This window comes from Phycodurus eques, chromosome 1, assembly GCF_024500275.1.
Source record: "Phycodurus eques isolate BA_2022a chromosome 1, UOR_Pequ_1.1, whole genome shotgun sequence".
Lineage (NCBI taxonomy): Eukaryota > Metazoa > Chordata > Actinopteri > Syngnathiformes > Syngnathidae > Phycodurus > Phycodurus eques.
Genome location: NC_084525.1, coordinates 27692283 through 27705449, shown reverse-complemented (window position 1 = coordinate 27705449; position 13167 = coordinate 27692283). Strand labels below are relative to the sequence as shown.

General features: G+C 42.2%; 1 protein-coding gene across 1 annotated transcript in view; it reads left to right on the top strand.

Annotated features, from left to right (window-relative positions):
• Positions 1-13167, top strand: part of ankrd52a (ankyrin repeat domain 52a) — a 63016-nt gene extending 49849 nt beyond the window's left edge. Inside the window, exon 28 of the mRNA XM_061685804.1 lies at positions 3509-13167. Within this exon, the coding sequence (XP_061541788.1) occupies positions 3509-3780 (272 nt within the window). The 3' untranslated portion in view covers positions 3781-13167. The remainder of the gene's footprint in view (positions 1-3508) is intronic.

Below are 13167 nucleotides of genomic sequence, written 5' to 3'. Positions count from 1 at the left end.
GTCAGACAGAGAAATAGAGAAAGTAAGGATGTGCAGCAGGTTAGGGTGATTAAGGATACAGATGGAAATGTGTTGGCTGGTGCCAGTAGTGTGTTGGATAGATGGAAAGAATACTTTGAGGAGTTGATGAATGAGGATAATGAGAGCGAAGGAAGAGTAGAAGAGGCAAGTGTGGTGGACCAAAAAGTGGCAAAGATTAGCAAGGGGGAATTTAGAAAGGCACTAAATAGGATGAAAAATGGAAGGCAGTTGGTCTTGATGACATTCCTGTGGAGGTATGGAAGCATTTAAGAGAGGTGGTTGTGGAGTTTTTGACCAGGTTGTTCAACAGAATTCTAGCGAGTGAGACGATTCCTGAGCAATGGAGGGAAAGTATAATGGTGCCCCTTTTCAAGAACAAGGGTGATGTGCAGCGCTGTGAGAACTATCGAGGAATAAAGTTTATGAGCCTCACAATGAATTTATGGGAAAGAGTAGTGAAGGCTGGACTCAGGACAGAAGTGAGTATTTGTGAGCAACAGTATGGTTTCATACCTAGAAAGAGTACCACAGATGCATATTTGCCTTGAGGGTGTTGATGGAGAGGTACAGAGAAGGTCAGAAGGAGCTAAATTGTGTCTTTGTAGATCTAGAGAAAGCCTATGACAGAGTACCTAGAGAGGAACTGTGGTACTGCATGCGGACGTCTGGAGTGGCGGAGAGAGATGTTAAAATAGTCCAGGACATGTGTGAGGGCAGCAGAAGAACGGTGAGGTGTGCTGTTGGTGTGACAGAGGAGTTTAAGGTGAAGGTGGGACTGCATCAGGCATCAGCCCTGAGTCCCTTCCTGCTTGCGGTGGTGATGGAAAGACTGACAGATGGGCTTAGACTGGAATACCCATGGACCATGGTGTTTGTAGATTACATTGTGATCTGCAGTGGAAGCAGGGAGTAGGTGGAGGAACAGTTGGAAAGATGGAGGCATGCACTGGAAAGGAGAAGCATGAATGTTAGCCAAAGTAAGACACAATATATGTGCATAAATGAGAGGGGTGGAGGGGGAATAGTGAGGCTACAGGGAGAAGAGATAATGAGGGTGGACGACTTCAAATACTTGGGGTCAACAGTCCAGAGCAATGGTGAGTGTTGTAAGGAAGTGAAGAAACAGGTCCAAGCAGGTTGGAACAGATGGAGACTGGTGTCAAGTGTGTCATGTGACAGAACAGTCTCTGCTAGGATGTAGGGGAAAGTTTATAAGACAGTGGTGAGGCCAGTCATGATGTACGGATTAGCGAAAGTGGCACTGAAGAGACAAAAGGAAGCAGAGCTGGAGGTGGCGGAAATGAAAAGGTTGAGGTTCTCTCTAAGAGTGACCAGGTTGGATAGGATTAGTAATGAGCTCATCAGAGGGACAGCCAAGGTTAGATGTTTGGAGACAAAGCTAGAGAGAGCAGGCTTACATGGTTTGGAGTCCAGAGGAGCGAGAGTGAGTCTCTTGATCGGATGATAAAGATGGAGCTGCCATTCAAGAGAGCTCAAGGAAGACCAAAGGCGAGGTTGATAGAGGTAGTGAGGGTAGACATGAGGGCAGTTGGTTTTAGAGAGGAGGATGCAGGAGATAAGCTGACATGGAAAAGGATGACACGCTGTGGCGACTTCTAACAGGACAAGCTGCAAGGAAAAGAAGAAGAAGAAACAATTCTGAAAGGAAGAGTGGGCCAAAATATCTCCACAGAAATGTTAAAGACTCATTGCCTGTCATAGAAAACGCTTGAATTCAGTTGTTGCTGCTGAGGATGGCCCAACCAGTTATTTGGTTTAGAGGGCAATCACTTTTTCATACATGGCCAGGTAACTGAATTTTTTATTTTTTATTTTCTGTCCTTAATAAAGGAAATCACCATTTAAAAACGGCATTCTAAATTCACTTGGGTTATATTTGTCTCTTTACATTTGTTCGATGATCTTCAACAAAGTGGGGAAAATAATGCAAAAATATAAGAATTTCAGAAAGTGGCCAGTACATTTTCACGGCACTGTGCAAGGCAAGGCACTGAGGATCCAGGTGAGGAAAGACAAACCTGTGGGAGCCATCCACACCAAGAGGTCCCGCCGCCCCCCACAGCCACAGAGGATTTCGCTGCAAAGACCACTATGACCTGGGAAGGCTGGGATGGACTTCCAACATTGTGCAGAGCCCCCCTGTCGCAAGGGCCATGGGGAAACTACTCGCTAAACAGAATAAATGACTCTTGAGCCTCCTTTTAAAAGCATCAACAGACTGTGGTCCTGATACCCTCTGGCAGGCTATTCCAAAGGTGCGGGCCATAGTGGCTGAATGCAGCCTCTCTGTAAGTTTTTGTTATAGCTGTTGAAATAATTAAAAGGACAGGAAACATGCGAGCGTTTCTGGAAGTGTTTCTTCTTCTTCAGTTTCTTCAGAATCTTTTTGTGTGTGGTCTGCTGTGTTGAGATTCTCTGAGCACACCACACACATGACGACGACCAAAACTGTTGAATGCCCAATTTTTTTATCTTTATATGAAGTGTCTAGCAGATGTAGCATATATTAGTTGAATAAAAATATAATTAATTTAGGAGAAAAGAATAAGCTGGAAGCGACGCCTGCGTTACTTCCGGTTTAGCGTAATTTTAAATTACAGCGTTATAAATCAAGCTATTTTATCTAGTAAAGGGGAACCATGTCACTTTTAGATGTATAAAACTTCAGGACAAAGTGAATACAAAACCTTTCTCCTCAATCTCATAATTTGGAGGTTGCTACGTGAATTAGATAAGAGTTCTAGACGACCAGAGGTTTTTGTTTTTTCAAACCCAAACACACACAACTGTGCAGATAGTGAATTTTATCGAAAATTTTATGATCAAACATGGGGAATCTACAGTGATGCCGCTTGGTCTGGAGTTTTTTTGGGGTGACAGTGCCATCGGGCGAGAGCGTGTCCGTTACACAGACATCAAACATCTTGTACCAGGCCTTAGTAATTCGATTGCTGTATTTAGCGACTTTTTCCAACACTTATAGCGACTAATTATTTTTTATTAAGTGACATAAAAAAACGAGCGGAATGATTTTCATCGTTTTGCGTAGAACTAGAAGGAAGCCCGGTTGAAGACAGTCGCGCGGATCATTGCCAAGGACATGGTGGCAAAATTCACAACAGGTGTTTTATCAGTGGATGGATCAATACATTTCCTGGTTCAATTAGAATTGATATTTAAACAGTCCTCTTCATAATGCTGTTCACATTTTGACATCATTATACCAAAAAAACAACAAATAATTGATCAACAGCACTTTGCCATTGCAATATTCTGTCTATTAATATAATAAACTACAATATGAAACTGTTCATTTCTTTGTGAGCAGCAAAGAATCAAATCACAATTGCATTGGGGAAAATTTATTAAAATCAGATTTTTGTGGAGGGAAAACTGTTATGCCCAGCTCTACTTTCCAAGGTTGTCGTTGGATAACGACGTCATGTGACTTTTTCTCATCCACTAGGCCACACCCCAGCTCTGGCGTGTGCCCCCAACAAAGACGTGGCTGACTGCCTGGCTCTGATCCTCTCCACCATGAAGCCTTTCCCCCAGCTTGACCCTTCCTCCTGCTCTTGCTCCTCCCCTGGCGTCTCCCCCTCGCCAGGCCTCAACTTGCTCAAGCACTGCGGCATCACGGCCGCCTGCGCCCCCCTGCCCAGCAACGGCCTCCACAACGGCTACGTCAAAGACCGCCACGGCGCACCCGTGGGCCTGGACGGCTGTCTGTCCGAGTGAGGGGTGTTGCCGCCAGGCTCAGTCATGCTGCTGTCACCGTCATCTACCACCAGGGGGTGTCTCCCTTTAACGTGGCCAAGAGGACCAGGAGAGCACCCGCCTATATCTATTTTGTGTATGTATGTATGTATGTATGTGTGTGTCTGTATGTGCGTGAGTGTTTGGTCTTCTCTTGAGGTGCAGTCAAACCTAATATGCAATTAGAAGCCCATTCCTCCATCCCAGAGTAGTGCTTACTACGTAGAGGCTTGTTGCTCTACAAGGCCACTCCGATCAAGTGTGACGTCCAAACTAACGCAATCTGGCCACACGCAAGTCATTTTAACCCTTTAAAAGCATCAGTTACGTAACAGCACTGGAACAAGTCTCACCGCCATATCGTTGAGTGAAGTCATATCACACTGGTGACCTTGTAGAGGAACTCGCAACCCTCCCAAAAGAATGATCAAAGAGTTTCCTTTCGAGATGTTTTGCTTTTTTTGTAACTTAGCCTAGATTAGTTTTTTTTGTTTTAGTGAAGGAACCACACAAGGGAAAAAATCAAATTAGCTGAAAAGTGCAATGCTTGTGGACTACAGTACAATCTGAAAAGGGTCACAAAGATTCTGTGGTGTACTTTTAAAACGTACGGCTCCTAACTTTTGGCATTGAAAGATAATTAGGTGATGCTCCTGAATACGTAAGCACGCCTCCTTGCAAAGGCGCACCACGCCGGCATCGGCCCTGAATGCCGACGCTGACATTTTAAAGAAGTGTTTGTTAGGCTAGAATGTTTCTAAGCATATGTTATGACCAAAGTTGATCAACACTACTATGGCTATAAAATTATTTATTTGAGATGAACTGTACTGTACAGAGAGAGACAATAGATCTTGATATACCTCGTCAACTCGTTTAGCAGCTGCTTCATCTTTGCCCAGGGTCCGTAGGTCTGACGTTCTTTTTTTTGTAGGTCGAGAGAACTACTGTAGGATGTAGTGAAGTGACCAAGGCCTTGTTGATTTCCGAGATGAAGGCTTTACAAGTAATATCTGCCAACAACACCTCATCAGAGCGTCATATATCTGAGCACATAAATGAACAAGCCATTTCAATTTCGTTCCCATCTCTTGAACAGTGTTTGTGCAAAGTTTTCAGAGTCAGCGTGGTCTACGCGATAGATCTGTGTGACGTTTAGGCCTTTTCTTTTTCGTGTGTGTGTGTGTGTGTGTTTGCACGTGCGTGTCCATCAGTGTTGAAGGATTATTTCTTGACCTCGTCTTAATAGTTTCTATCTCTTGGTGGTCATCACTTTGAAGCGTTTTGCCTGCTTATTTTACTGCGTCCATCATTATTATTATTTGGCAACTTATGAGCAATATTTTTCTTTTGGCCTTTTTGTTTGTTATATTGAATAGACAATCACTGTCACAAGGGCTTTTGTTTCCCTGGAATGGGTTTGGTTTTCATTTTGGTCTTACTCGGTGACGGATGACCTGAAGACAAAACGAATGGCTCTGCATGTTTTGGGCATTTTAAACCGTCTGTGTCAACACAAATGCACTGGATTGCCTTTGACGGCGTCTCATCAAATGCCTTTTTCGACCCATGCCTTCCATCATTTCAGTTGGACTGTAACGTGGCAAAAGTATTATGAGCCTTTGCATCCCTGAGACTTACAATCTCGCCTTCCTCCCGTTTGATGGCACGAACCACAGTCAGTAGATGACAATATTTAAAAAAGAGAGAAAAAAAGTGTTCCAGAAAAGGGAGAGGTATATTTTCTCAGCCATTACGTGTTGTTGAGTAGGAATCGCATTTGACTAAATTTCCTTGATCGACTGTGGGAAAATGAAGGTCAAATAATCAATTTTTAAATAATATTTTAAGGGTGAGGGGAGAATCTCTTGGAATGTTCTGAACTCCCATGCCCATGTGTAGCGTAACTTGCAATTGTTGTTGCCGTGTTCTTCGGGGAGCAGGCAGCACTAGTTGCGACTGAATGAACACCGCCTCTTGGTTGCCGCCAAATAGTGCACGCCGTTTAGCCTCGTTTGCTTCAAGAGTCGTTTAAGCAACAAACAATTCCACACAACTATTATGCCCATCCCCAGTGCAGAGTTCAGGACTAGCAGAAATCCAAATATGTGCTTATTGCTGTTGTTTTTGTCTCTTCCTCCCATTTCTGGTACTAAACATACTAAATGCATACTAAAGATGATTGTATCGCCTGTTGTCTTTCAATTTGTTGTTATGTAGTTCATCTGCTGGCCGTGATAACATTACCCAGTATCTACTGCTAGTGAAGTGGCACAATTGCACACATAAGTTGACCAGATGGGTGATGAGGACCTAGACTCGTTCGACTCTTCCCTCCCTCCCTTACTTCCTACTTATTAAAATTGACACAGCTTCCCGTCGAGAGGCGCCATTGCTAGTTTGCTGAGATGAATTTCACTTTTTATTATTCTCTTGGGGTATTAATATAAGGTACATAATTCATTTGCGATCTCAGGATCTGTGGTTGAAGCAGCAAGCAAAATTAATGAACCAATCATAATTCAGCAGGATAATTAGTATTAGATTTTGTTTTTATGTGGATGGGCTGTTTCATGAAATTTTATTCCCTTTTTAACCTTAATCCTACAGCACTTAATTAGTCAAGCACGCACTTTCATACATTCAGGTTCTAAGTGTGCAAAATAGAGCAGATGTAATGTATGTACTTATGTTTACATGCATGTGTGTTGCTGCTGAATTACAGGAATTGTCGGCTAGTCGTCGACTTTGTGCATTGCATTGATTAGCAAATGGTGTCTCCGACCACTCGGGGCGCTGTCCACTGGCCGCTACCTTTTTGATCTCATTGTGTGTGTGTGTGTGTGTGTGTGTGTGTGTGTGTGTATGTGAGAGGATTATAGAGTGGCTGCGACTTCCAGCCCAATCTGCTAGCCCGAGACATTTGGAGTCAAGTGCAGCGACTCGGCACACACCACGAGTGGGCTCCTTAGAAACACCACACACACTGGCAATTTGTAGGTGCTCATCCGTTCTGGCAGGGATGATGTTTTTTCATTTTTCTCTAATGATGTCCAAATGTGACCAGGTAACGGAGCCTTTTCCTCCCTGCAACTATACAGTCTTTTAGTTTGGGACATAGTTTTCTTATACATGCTTTGTATGTGTGTGTGTATGATAGTAAGAACCGAGTGTTGTGGATGGTCCATTTGTAGCAATAGCGTGACTGTGAGATTGAGTGCAGCAAAAACGTTGCTATCCGTTTAGGCCAAGTCCATGGATGCCAATGGTAGATTTAAAATACAAATGCGGGCTTTGACGCATTCCCAGCTATTGCCAAAACCTGCGCACAGCGTCAATTCAATTATGCATTCATTCAGTCTGACCGTTTACAGTCTGACCATCCAATCTGAGCCATGACTGAAATGACTGTCCGGTCGGGGTCTTGCTTCCCCCTCAAGCAGAACAATTTGAAGTAGTGGAGAATAACCAGTAGCATGTACTGTAAACATCTTGTTATAGTGTTTGTTGTCGTCTACCTTGCTTTGAGTTTGTTTGTTAGCTAATTGTTATTTCCATCCATTTTTACTGCAGCCAACGGGGGTATTTGGGTCAATTTGACATCCATTTCATTGAGAATGCCTTATCAACTGGGGAAAAAAATAAAATAAAACAAAGGTCTACAACAGAATATGGTTGACAAAAATGCACCTAAGCAACACCCATTTAGTGCCATAGAAACCTTTATTTGCCTTTAGATGTAAATCACATTGGTCAGTAACTTATTCCCTAATAGGCAGAATTATTACTACAATTATAATCTTTGGACTTGAATGTCTTTGTACCATTTAGGACTACAGTATGACAACTATTTGCATGGGATTATGTATTTGGATACTTAGACCACAAGTACTCTGTCAGTATGGTTTTATAATTGGACATCATAATTTTGGTATTGGCAAACCAACCCCGTGTTAGTGTGTTTAACAAGGTGTGAGTGTGTACGTGTGACAGAACGTATTTGGTGATGTCATAAAAATTGAGGAAAAAAGTATGGTATTTTCAAAATTGATTTACCTCTCTGGTTGTCTTGGTTCTTACTTGAAGCAATTCTGATATATATATATTTTAAAAAAAGGCAAATTTCAATTCAACTGATCCACTGTTGAGCCTTTTGCCTTACAAGCGATAAAAAAAGAAAGAAAATGATTTAGATCCCTGGCAATACCTGACACATTGCATCGCCTGTATGAGGTTACAGACATGACAGCTAAAATTACATGTTGGCCTTCAGGTGTCAAGAAGCACACAAATCTGTCACGTTAGCACATAGCTGAAGGTTGCCATGGTGCAGAGATTGTCCCAAGAGGAGGATACTGCCATATTTGCCACTGTGAAATAATGGAGTCAGAATTCACTTGTAAACAATCAACTTGGGCTTCTACGGGGCGGCCATTGGGAGTTCAAAGCAGTGTGCCTCACATTATTCACACAGAAATGAAATAAAACAATAATGATTTTATTAATAATACATAAATTACTTTTTTTTAAAATTGTGCAGCTATGCGAATAGTCCATCTCCATGAGTTGTGTAATTCTGCTTAACCTAGGCTAAATCGGAAATGTATATTAACAGAATTGTCACTAGCTTGCGTTCCCTACCTTCGCCAAGTCGTTCACTGCTGCACCTTCTCATATTTTTTTAGTTGGACCTGCAGTTTTAGGAAGGTAGCTATTTCATTTTACCTCTTGTCCAGTCAAAAATGTTCTCTCCCCTGCCCAAACACTTGGTCATTAGCCACGATGCTACATTCCCTTCCTCTCCCTATTAGTAGGACCTGTGTACTATCAAGCACAGCGGTGGCACAGTGCCTTTTATTTGTTACTACTGAAAGGTACGGTCTTCCATTTATATTTCCCGGAAGCCTTATACAATGGGGGGGGAATTAAATTTCACTGAATACACTGGACCGCAGTCCAAGGCTCATCCAACCCCCGCAGTTCATCCTCTGCGATTTGATCCTTTTGGTTTTAGTTTTAGCCACTCTGCGTTAATGAGGGTGGTCTAAATTGAACATTTGCGACAGTTTTTTTTCGGGCACATCGACCCTGTCAATGAATTGGGATCAAACTGTAATGAAAGCACAAATCCAAAAAAGGCACCACAAAGCTCTGTTCACCTTCCCAAAACCTTGTTTGAAGGAGCCTCGAGGACACAGGCTTTTACTACCTTGACCCTGGGGATGTTGTAGCAAAACAAATACATCTTTAAGAAACGAAATATAAGAATAAGGTCTTGCTAAAACTACCTTCCAACGTAAAAGAATAGCATCACCCACACCGATCGGTGTTTCTGTTACACCGATGGTCGATGACGGTGAACAGTCCTGCGACGAATCGGTGCCTCCCGATTGTCATTAACACAAACTGTAGAAAGACCACCGTGTGGATTGAGTTTCTTTGGAGTGTTCTTGACCATTCGGTATCCATTGGCGACGTGCGGCTTCGCAACACGCTTCGCGAAGCAGAATCAGATTCTTTTTTTGTTTTTGTTTGCAAACTGATTGTTGATTTGTGTGTCATTTAGGCTAGACTGAGTACACGTAGAGTTGCAGTAGTAGCCAGTGTGCTGTGTTAATAACCGTGTGAATCGTACTCTAGAAGTGACGTAACGTGTCGTCTTAACTGAGGCATGAATCTTCTTAAGCTGACCTCGTTTGGAAATAGGCGAAAGATAAAAGTGCAATAGCCTTTTATTTGTCATTGTTTCCTCCAATGATTATTTAATGTTTTTAAGTTGAACACCAAAAGTCACTCAGCTGTAGCAAATAAAGGGTTTCCTCTTGTTTGTGTTCAGAGCGGTGGCGTTTGACTGTTGAGTGTGTGTGCTATTCCGTTCTTTAAACTGTGATTCAGCTTGGACGAGCCGCCTGTTTGGAGGAAGCACCGTGCACAAGTTGGCTGGTAGATAGATGGTGTGTGTGTGTGTGAGTGTGAGTGTGAGTGTGAGTGACCTCTGGTATCACACTATTATACTTGGGAATCTTTTATTGCTCCATTTCTGGTTTCTATCTGGTAGACGTTCCTTTGCATGTGTAGATGTATATGCATCCTTCTCCTTGAATGAAACATTTCTCCAACAAAAAAAAACTAAAGGAAAAAGTGTTTAGTCCTGCTGTCTGTGATATAGGCGGATAAAAGGAGTATTGAAAATGCCTTATATTTGTGTTAATGTTGAGCATTAAGGGTTCCTGTGTGTTTCTCCCTTTTCAGTGTGTAGCCTAAAGCTTGTACAGTCCGAGTCCTCTGAGATTTCTATCTACTGTATAGCCTACTGTACGCGTTTCCACACTTTGTTACTTGGAGTTAATTGTCGTTTTAATTTTTTCGGAGATAACATTCCCCTCGAAAGTGCCGTTTGTTTTCACCAGCAGAGGAGCAGTGTCTTTTGGGGGAAATGAGGAAGGAACAATTTGCTCGCGTTCGTTCATTGTTGAACCGACAATGACAACTCGGGCTGGATTTACACTGCGCACTGTTACTGTGACGCAGTTCTGACCGTTTCAGTTTCTTTCCCTGAGTTTTTGTGTGTGTTCACATGCATTTTTTTTCCCAGGTGTTCAGTAAATGTAACCATAGTATTGGATATGGGTTAGATAAATCGGTTACAGGCATAAATCTGAATTGGCCACTTAAAACACCCGCAATGTAAATCCAGCCTGATAGAAATAAGGCTGCGAGGATTTCTTTTATCTTTTTATTTAATTTTTTTGCCTAGCACCTTTTTACTGCGTGATGTAAGTCACCTCACCGTGCTTGATTACTCTAAAGCAGAGCCATATTGGAGAAGTTGTCCCTTAGGAGCCCTCTTGAATGTGTTACGAGGAATAGCCTACTGTAGGAAAGGATGTATACTTGCATGTCCTGTGACATTTTAGGAGTGATTGTCCGTCTTTGTTTCGTTTATTAATTTTGTTTAGCCACTGTAGATCTTGCCACTTCATTGATGCTCACAAGCTATTAACAATCCTCACAACTGGACTTGAAGCAGGCGTCGATCTGCTGCTGAGGCAGCCTTAAGTGTAAAAAGAAACCGGTAGAAAATAGCTGCCTGTTTTAACATGGAGTGGCTTATCTTGATACATACAAGGGAGCCCTTATCAGGAGTGGAAGACCTCTGAATCAGGGCGTGTGATGAGTTACAATCAGCTAATTTCACAATGCACCTTCACATAGAAGAATTGTACACAAACAAAAGTTGGCACGTCCACCCAACATTCCAAAGTTGACTCCATATTCCGCTGTCCTGTCCGTCTGAATAGGCTTGTTAGTTTTTTGCTTTACGGGTGAATGAAGTGGGCTCATGCGTGTGCTTGTGTGCCTGCGTCAATGACAGGGTTCCCTAGTTAGCCTGATTACCTCATTTACAAAATCTGCAAATCTACTTGTTCTACTGTGCGCTAAAGGGAGTCAATGCCATCACCAGCAGCAAGACCTGTGATGACAACAGGACCAACCGTGTTGAAATTAGAAAATTAGAAACTGGGATAAACTCTTAAAAATAAGGTTTGTTTGGTTTGTATTTTTTCTAACGCTGAGTGAATTGGCACTGCAGCTCATCACATCAAGTCCAACACCTCCAGATTTTTCCCAAAACCCCAAATTTGTTGAGGGTATGCGGCTGATTGAGTCATTCTTTTTTTTTTTATTGCTTTTTTCCACCGCCGGTCAGAATGTTGTCATGAACCCCTCAGTCTGCAATGTCACTGTTCAACTGTCAGTTGATTAATTCAGATACTATTGAAACGTGCACACAACAAAACCTGCTGCAGCACTGCTGTTCTCAGTAAGCATGTCGAATGAAACATTGGGGGGGAAAAAATTACATTTTCAAGGAAAACGTTCCTTGGTGTTTTCCAAACTGGGATTGTTCATTGAAAATAAATTAAAACCCTCAATCAATTTTATTTGACTCACAAAAAGTATTTGGCTGGATTTTTGTTTTTCGATGAATAGGTCGGAAATGCCAAATAGAGACCCATGCTTTTCATTTGATAGCCAAGATCGAAAGATACAAGACCAAATTTGACATCCATCTCATGAGAAAGCCACCTTAGAACACAAAGTTAAACACATTTAACTTTGATGTACTTTCAGTGCAACTGAATGGAAACTTCAGATTTGCTCGGCACGTAGTGTCAAAGTTCTCTTCCAAACCTGACATATAACTGACTCGGTGAGATGAGCTGCCGTAGTACAAGTCCGCTGGCCACCTGGTGGATTTAAGCGAACATTCGCGTTTCCAACACTTGCTGTTCTCCGTAGCATTTCTCCTACCTCCTTGTTTTTGCAGCTTTCAGTACAGTTTGTCTCCACCTTGTTCTGACTAGAATAGCTTGCCAGTATTGGAATAAAAACAGATTTTATCGTAAGCAATGGTAGTTAAAAAGAATCGAGTGCTTGGTTGTGTTTGTATGTGTCAATGTCTGGGGGGGGGGGAATTATTAGAAGCATTTATACGACTAAACACAACTGGAATGTGAAGCCAGACAATGTTACAATGCAGATTATGATGATAGTCCCCTTTAACATTTACGTGGCGCACAGCTGAGTCATCTTGAAAAAAAAACAGTAACCACGTATTGGCTTTTATTTCCACCTCTAAATCACATTTTTGCCTCCAGCTGTAACTGTACCTTCATTCTGGAACAGTGTTGATTACCCTGGAGTGTGACAATATCACAGGTTGTCACAAGGGCAATTGAAGGATGGATTTGTGATTCGGCGCCAGAGGTTAGACTTTGAGCGTCCTCTGTGACGTTTGCCTTATGAATCCATCTGTCCACTCCACGTTCTAGCAGAAACCATACTGTGTTTGGTAGGTGTCCTGTATCTGCGGCCATTTCCAAAACTTTGCTTTCAGTTTGACGGCAAGGGGTGTACAGGACAAGGTTTGAGGTTAAATCCCCTCCCCAAAATCCGCCTAGCTTCCAATCTAATGCATCCGCTCCCATTGTAGGACAGGACTGATCCGCATCCGCCCCCACCCTCATCCAGCCCGCTGCCTCACCTCAATCTTTAACCAGTTCATATTTAGTTTATTCGACAATGCAATCCTGAAAGCACTTTGCCTTGTTATTCCTTTATGTGAACATGTGAATGATGATTTGTTACAAAAGAAAAAAATGTTGAATATGTAAATGATCATTCACTGTTTTGGAAAAACCTGCATTTGTCTTTCTGACATTAAAAGAAAAAAAGAACAATTTAGTGACATTGAAACCTATGAATCTATTTTATAAAATGTTTGCTGCAGCCAATTGGTCTTGTCATTCAGTATTGTGGCTTAGGGTTGTTTGTGTTGAATAAAGTGCTATTGCTAAATATTTA